At 33.5% G+C, this 8,780-nt stretch overlaps 1 protein-coding gene across 1 annotated transcript in view; it reads right to left on the reverse strand.

Annotated features, from left to right (window-relative positions):
* Window positions 1-1,467: 1,467 nt before the first annotated feature.
* Window positions 1,468-8,780, reverse strand: part of LOC106462924 (motor neuron and pancreas homeobox protein 1-like) — a 36,561-nt gene continuing 29,248 nt past the window's right edge. The window contains exon 2 of the mRNA XM_013922892.2: window positions 1,468-1,634. Coding sequence (XP_013778346.2) covers window positions 1,468-1,634 — 167 coding nt within the window. The remainder of the gene's footprint in view (window positions 1,635-8,780) is intronic.

The raw sequence follows: 8,780 nt of genomic DNA on the forward strand, positions 1-8,780 counted from the left end.
CAGTGATATAACGTTCTTCAACAGTTGTTGATACGTTACCTTAAACTGTTTATATTATAATTTGAACGATACATATATATATATATATATATTACACTACAAAAATCTCCAACAGTGATATAACGTTCTTCAACAGCTGTTGATACGTTACCTTAAACTGTTTATATTATAATTTGAACGACACAGTGAACATAAATAAAAAGGGGTCTTTTACCACGTATAAATTAAGTCCACAGTTTTCATTTTATTCTGGCCTCACCGTGCATGAAAAGTAACATTTCGTACGATTCGTGCACTTCTTTGCACTTTAAGTTTTGGAAAGGAAAATATATATAATATAGATACTTTGGAACCCCATTTTATAATATATATATGTACATGAAAGAAAGCTGTATATTATACAGTACACATACATTGCAATATTCTCCTTATATGTATATCTGCAAGAAGTGGCAATGCTGTTACACAATATAGATACTTTGCAACATCATTTTTATGATATATATTTCCAAGAAAGAAAGCTGCATGTTATGTAACGCTAATACTTTGCAACGCTATTTTATAATATATACTTGTACATGAAAGACAGCTGCATGTTATACAATATAAACACTCTGCAACAGTATCTTTATAGTACATGTATGCCTGAAAGGACATCTGCACGTTAATCGTTATTGTGGTTTTGAATCATAACTTGCTAAGTCTAAGGCTATGGCTGATGAAAGAGGTTAACAAATATGTTAATGTTTCAACGTTTCGGGGAATCACGAAAATTCATCTACTGTTGATTTTCAAACAGAATCGTATGCATCAAAAATGCTCTGATACAAACATTAAGTCGTACTTAACCCTCAGAATACCGACTTGTTTTTACACCGTTTATTACCGACGAGGTCCACACACACATATATTGTATCATACTGAGCCAGATTACTGACTTGTTTTTACACCGTTTATTACCGACGAGGTCCACACACACACACACTATATTGTATCATACTGAGCCAGATTACTGACTTGTTTTTACACCGTTTATTACCGACGAGGTCCACACACACACACACACATATTGTATCATATTGAGCCAGATTACCGACTTGTTTTTACACCGTTTATTACCGGTTGGATCCACACAAATATATTGCATCATATTAAGCCATTTTCTGTTTTACCTGTTACAAAGCACAGTGGAAAATAATGACCAAACATACTGGGTGAAATCACTCCTGTTCTATACATAGGAAACCCAACCAGTAATTAGTGTAATTACTTGTATTATTATTATTGGTGGTATTTTTGTTTAAATTTTTTATGCGACTCTATTTTTATTAGTAATACTGTAACCACTAAAATAATAAACCTGCTAGTGAGTTGGTGTATAAATAACTAAGATAAAATATGTTTAAAATCTGATATATCACATCGGTAATTTAATGGTGAAGCCATGTTTTTAAAACTTTTCACAACCTAACTTACTTGAGTTTCTGTTAACATCAGGTTAGTCGCCACCTCGAACCGCTTTGGTCTTGACAGGTACTTGTTCATTCGAAACTGATTTTCTAATTCCAAAAGTTGTTGACTGGTGAAAGCCGTTCTAGGTCGTCGGGTTTTTCCCAAGACAGCAGCCGAAGGACCTGAAATGAAATAAGTTTCTAATACCTGTATAACGTGATCATTTCACAGGAACAACAAAGTCAAAAGTTCATACACATGCTTCATTTTTTTTCCCCTTTTTCTTTTGAGTTTATCTAAGGCCATACTATATACCCCATTTCCAACGAGAAAAAAAAAGACAACAAGTTATATAAATTAACGGAGTAAACGTCCGATAATCATGAGCATTACAGAGAAATTATCGTGATAGCATTATCTTGCTGATTCCTTTCAAGACAAAAAAAAACAAAAAACACATGACTTTGATCTTATCCATTGCACTTACAACACTTTTATTAACTCCTATAACGTCACTTGTTGGTAAGTAATCTAGTATGATGTCACCATATCACAGGTATTTTTTAGTATGGAGTCATATAGTTGCGGATAATCTAGTATGATGTCACCTTATCACAGGTATTTTTTAGTATGGAGTCATATAGTTGCGGATAATCTTGTATGATGTCACATTACCACAGGTATTTTTAGTATGGTATGGAGTCATATAGTTGCGGATAATCTAGTATGATGTCACATTATCACAGGTATTTTTTAGTATGGTATGGAGTCATATACTTGCTGATAATCTAGTATGATGCCACGTGTTTGCGGGTAATCTTGTATGATGTCACATGTTGGCAGGTATTCTATCTTGTTAAATTCAAATGTAGTATTTTCTTGTGGAAAATCTAATATCGTCATCAAACTGTCTGTATATATTACGCTGAATATTCTGCATTGCTCTTGTCAAAATATATTAAAGTCTTCTAATTATGTAGCTGTTTATGCGACTCTTAGCCGTGTAAACATTTATTTTTGTGAACAAAATCAATGTCTGGTTTAGTAGATCAAGTACCTTAATCACCTATTCCTCTATCCTGCTACCACGTGCAACTCTTACGATACGTTGTAAAATTACACATGCAACTTAATTTCCTCATTATATCTCACACTTAGGAAGAATAATTGAAGTTAATAAATGAAACTAAAGACGGATGCACGGTAACAGTATTACCGTTAGTAGTTCGAAATTCATTTTAAGTTCTTTATATTACCACTTTATATTTTGCACACAGGTATAGCTTAGTCCAATAATAACCAACGTGTAAAATTCTTATTTTCACTGCGTATATCAGTGTACGTTTTCTCAATGCAACGACTATCTCAGCTACGGATGCTCTCCTCGTTGTGGGTTGATTCAATATATTTCCATATTTATACGTTAACATACTATTGAATCTTTACAGGCATATTAAGCACTAGTGCCCCTACATTTTCCCCATCATTACACGTCGTTTTATGGCTTGCAGCCGAACCAAAGCTGTGCGCTAAGCCGCTAGCAAATCTGCGCCTATGCTCACAGCGGGTACTTAACAAATAAGAACAATGGATTGCCGTCGAACAATAAGGATCACTTTCCCCAATGTTCGCCTCCCGCAGTTGCCCATCTGCTACTGATTGGCTCATCTGGCACCGCCACCTAACCACTTGTATCTGGAGAACTATGAATTAATGATGGGGTTTGAAACTTGCAAATTGGTCCAACGAGTTAGGTCAACATCCGTCAATTCAGAGAAAATCAACATAACTAGATAGCCTTCCAAGATAATCCGAAGATGCATTAGGCGCTTATTAAGCAAATAGAGATAGCTGTAATCGTAGTACTTGTTTGCGTAATAATGACTGTCTTGTGTTCATACTAATAACATCTCCACAAAAGAAATCTTTGCATCAGTGAAAGTCATGTTCTGTATGTTATAACTGAACGAACCTGAACGTAACTCCAAAAGAAACCTTTGCATCAGTAAATAGTCTTAACATCAGTGATAGTAAAGTTTTGTGTGTTACAACTGAATAAACCCGAACATCTATCTCCACAAAGAAATTTTTGCGTCAGTAATTGGGCCTTGACATCAGTGACAGTCAAGTTCTGCGTATTGCAGCTGAATAATTCTTTTATACATACATTACAGATTAATATGCATTTTAAATAGCTTACGTTGACAGTACTTTAGATATTAACAAAATATTTTTCTGCGTTTCTGTTCAGCTCGCGAAATTGTAACATTATTTAAAGACCACTTCTTGCTATGTTAAAAAATACACATTTTAGAAATTCAAAGTGTAAGGTAAAATTTAAAAATACTTGTTCCTCAGAGTATAGAAGTTTGGTATTTAAAGTTCTCATTTGTGAACCTACTGTATATTTTATGTGGTATTTGAAGTTCTCATTTGTGAACCTACTGTGTATTTTATATGTGGTATTTAAAGTTCTCATTTGTGAACCTACTGTATATTTTATGTGGTATTTAAAGTTCTCATTTGTGAACCTACTGTATATTTTATGTGGTATTTGAAGTTCTCATTTGTGAACCTACTGTATATTTTATGTGGTATTTGAAGTTCTCATTTGTGAACCTACTGTATATTTTATGTGGTATTTAAACTTCTCATTTGTGAACCTATTGTATATTTTATGTGGTATTTAAAGTTCTCATTTGTGAACCTACTGTATATTTTATGTGGTATTTAAAGTTCTCATTTGTGAACCTACTATGTATTTTATATGGTATTTGAAATTCTGTTATCTAAATATGTAATCTCCTATTTCATTACAAATTTTTACTTGTGAACGAACCTACTGTGTATTTTCTATGGTATTCGTAGTTGTTTCTTATCAATGTACTGTGTATTTTCTGCGGTAGTTAACGTTCTCTCTCTTGTGAATATACTGTATGTTTTCAGGATGATTTTGTCTTTTGGCCACCAACCAAACGAGTCTGAAGTACATTAATAATTTTTAAGAAAAGTTTTACACAAACACTTTCAAATATTGGGTAAAAACATAACATTCGTTAAGATTATTAAGCAAGGTAACTGCTAATTTTCTTCCGCTTATTATAACAAAATTTTAAATAATTTCACAAAATTAGAAACGACTTGGTATAAGTTATAAAATAATAACGTTGTAAGCTGATGGTTAAAGGAAATTTTTTATTTCGCAAATTAACTTTCTTGCTAGTTGTCGTTGTTGTTGTTGTTTATTAAGTAAGTATAGAAAACTGCACGTTTTCTTTCCTTTGTAGTCGAACAATTTTTTTAACACAACTATGATCATTAAATATGGCGACGACTAGGTGAATCTTTCGCACGAAACTTTCAGCACCAATAAAATGCATCAGTATAATTAATATAAGCACATTAGGAAGGAAAAGGCCATCCCTAGTGCCTAGTAGAGAAATTACCGTCGATTAGTAGGTCGTATGCTGACAATAACGTGGCGAGATTGGCCCGATTACGTTTTCAGCCTCCAGTATAATTACAAAACTCACAGCACTTTGGCAATGACGATGCGATTGCTGCCATGGGACCATTTCAATCAACGGATTCTCTAACCAGCAGTTACTGTCACCACGTACTGGCTACAGTAATGAAATTTCAATGGATAGAAGAACTCATTCAGATCTCTTTTTTGCAATTCAAGCTGGATCTCTTCTGTTGATTTAAAAAATGGTTGAACGCTATAGCATTCAAGCTATGTGAAACTTCCCCTTTCTCAAAGATTAAAAAGTAGATTTAGTTGAAAATATATTCTGATATCTCGAATGTTCTTTGACAAAATCGAAATACAGAACACTTATAAACGAGCGAAACTGTTTCAGTACTCGATCGCTTAGGTTTGATATTAACGAAGAAGGTGTAGAATACGTGAAAGCACTTGTCGCTGTTAATGTCAACTCTATGTCATTCCAACTTGAAAACTTTAACATTTCTCGCTTGAACAGTATTGTCGCTTTTACTTTGAACATTATGTCATTCCAGCTTGAAAACATAAAAAACACTTCTCGCTTGAACAGTATTGTCGCTTTTACTGTCAACATTATGTCATTCCAACTTGAAAACATAAAAAACACTTCTCGCTTGAACAGTATTGTCGTTGTTACTCTCAACATTATGTCATTCCAACTTGAAAACATAAAAAACACTTCTCGCTTGAACAGTATTGTCGTTGTTACTGTCAACATAATGTCATTCCAACTTGAAAACTTTAACATTTCTCACTTGAACAGTATTGTCGTTGTTACTGTCAACATTATGTCATTCCAACTTGAAAACTTTAACATTTTTCACTTGAACAGTATTGTCGCTGTTACTGTCAAAATTTTTTTTTATTATTCCTATAAACTCCCAGTGGAGCATAGGGCCGCAATAACACCTCGCAAACGGAAGGTGTTGTTGCAGTTACTTGTAGCAGGTTGTTTTTTACTTGCTTAGTTGCTAGCCCCGCGCTCAACACTCCTCCTTTCTCATCCTGGACTTGGGACTAGGCAAAGGAGAAGGTTGGCATGTTTGGTGTGACGGGGATTCGAACCCGCGACCTTCAGATTACGCCCTAACCACCTGGCCATGCCGGGCACTACTGTCAACATTATGTTATTCCAACTTGAAATCATAAACAACATTTCTCGCTTGAACAATATTTTCGTTGTTACTTTGAGCACTATATCACTGCAACTTGAAAAATTATTTTGTTTTAGTTATTGTTAGAGTTGTAAATCTATGTATCATATTTACATAACGCCCAAACTCGATAGTTTTCAATGAAACTGATAATGTTGACCATTACTACATCGTGTAATTACGTTTTAGTGTATTTTATTTTAGCACATAAATTGGTCTTTAAACATGTATTTAACAAACAGTCTTGGTCCCTTAGAGGGCCTGCGGTAAGTTTATGGACTTACAACCTAATGCATGATAGCCTATTTTGTAGCTTTTCGCTAAAAACAAACAACGACACAGTGTGCATTTAAAAAGTAGGAAAATCTGGTTAATAAAAATGTTTGTTTTATAATCAGATGTTTTACATACACTTCTCTACACACGTATGAAGAAACAGTGCTTGTAATAATATTTTAAACATAGAGGGTTTCTATTAGCCAATAACAAATTGAAAATGATGCCGCCAGGTGATAATTTTTGAAATGATGGCTGAGAATCTGCTTGAGATTTAAAAAACGTAAGACGTGATTGATGTTTTTTTACGTTTAGTTTAAATTATTCTTTGACTAAGAATTTCCCATCGATCACACATAATTTTGAAATATTTCAAAACATATAGAAAATGTGATAGAAAAAACGCAAAAATAACAAAAGATATCTTGTATTAATATATATTAATAATGTTATATGGAGCAGTTCCTCATTACGATTTGATTTGATTTTTCCTAGAAAATAAATATTCTTGATATTCAAGCTACTTAGCAAGTCTCTAAATCTACTAAACCTAAAGTGTAATGTTGAGTTTGAACATGCGTGATGTGGGAGACCATAACATATTTAGTGTAATGCATACAAACACATACACCAAAATGAAGAGATAAGCATAAAAATGTATTTGTTTAATTGAAAGAATATTTTCTGTGAAAACTAATTTAATTACATCTCTATAGACAGCATAGTGGATTAATTAGTTAACGCTCTACTAAAATGAAAATTATAGTTTACTGTGACACGAGTAAAACATCCCTTATAAAACTCACACTGATTGCTTAACGCTCAACTATTACGAAAGAAGAATGTATAAACATGGTTCATACTCTTCAGGCTATCACTTCTGTAAGTATGCCAGTTCATGATGTTTCAATAATGCTTCTATCACAATAGAAAAGTATGGTTCATAATCAAGGTCGTCATTCCTGAAAAGGTACAAATTCAATGCTATTCCTACCTCAGTAGATAAATATGGCTCATAGTCTACGTCGTCACAAAACAAAACGGTTTGGATATGATACTGTCCACTTTTCAAGAAACATAACTATACAGTCTCATTTCAAACATAGCATGAAATGAGGCAAGAAATAATCAAACGGTTGAAATATGTATTTACTTAATACGCTTGAAGTAACAAGTTACGTTGTTTGTGAATTCAACTCGTACATCAACATAGTCACACATTTAGCACAGCTTAATGACATTATTTGGGTTGTTTAGCGTATTTGGGTGCGGACTGGGAGGTTCAAGGTGCGAGACGCGATGCTCCGCACTTTCAGATGTGGGTTTTTATAATTATGACAGTCAATTCTCCTATTCGGTTAAGAGTAATCATCGATAGGCGACTGGTGCTGTTGACTGATTGTCCTTCTCTGATTAGAGAAGTTCTAGATTATGGATGCATATGGCTGAGCATTGGGGTTTCTGATTCAGCCGTTTAGCCAACGTGTCACATAAGGTACCTTTCAGGGTGTAAGCATAAATACCACTGACAGTTATACTGTATACGAACACAACTCGGACATCGACATAGGCATGCGTTTAACATAATTAAAGAAATTAACAATTAATTTCCATATGAACATAAATAACTAATATCCGAAATAGGTGCAAAATTGAAATAATTTAAAAGGGACAGTTACACTGTATATAAAACAACTTATGTGTGTGTGTGTTAAAGTGAAACCATGTTTACAATTATTATCAAAATCACTTGTTTAAAAATGGAAAAACGTATAGAAACCACATTGTTATAAACTACTACTATATATTTTATTAAATCAGGTATTTGTTGTGAACAATGGTTTCAAAGTGAGATAAGTTTGTTGATGTTATAGATTTTATTTGTTTTATGATGGTCATTATTCAAAAAGAATATATACATATATACATTTATGCCCAACAGCTTACAATTAGCTCAATGCTAAAATATATTTTGAGTGAAACCTGTTGAGCGAGAGCAAAGTCAAGCATTATTAGTTTTAATTAACGGGCTACAACTATGATACATATATATATGTTTACACGAGGAACCACATTTTCCTAAACACTACGTATATTTTTTGTATAAATTGCTTTTCCTAATCAAAACGTTAACTTCAGTGAAGAAAAGATGGCGTAGAAGCCTAGTCTGGTCTCTGATTCGCTACTTCTGCTGCAGCAGACTAGTTTCGCCGAATTCACAGCCAGTGCTGCTTGAAAGTGTGAGGCAAATAAACAAAGTAGGTCTCATAGTGGTAGAATGTAAACAGTGTGTTTGATTTTGGTGAAAGGATTATTCATTACTGTAAAATTCTACTACGAACATGATATGAAATCCACGGCAAAAATAATTGTTTGTTTTGATATTCGCG

The sequence above is a fragment of the Limulus polyphemus genome, unplaced genomic scaffold, assembly GCF_000517525.1.
Source record: "Limulus polyphemus unplaced genomic scaffold, Limulus_polyphemus-2.1.2 Scaffold1284, whole genome shotgun sequence".
Lineage (NCBI taxonomy): Eukaryota > Metazoa > Arthropoda > Merostomata > Xiphosura > Limulidae > Limulus > Limulus polyphemus.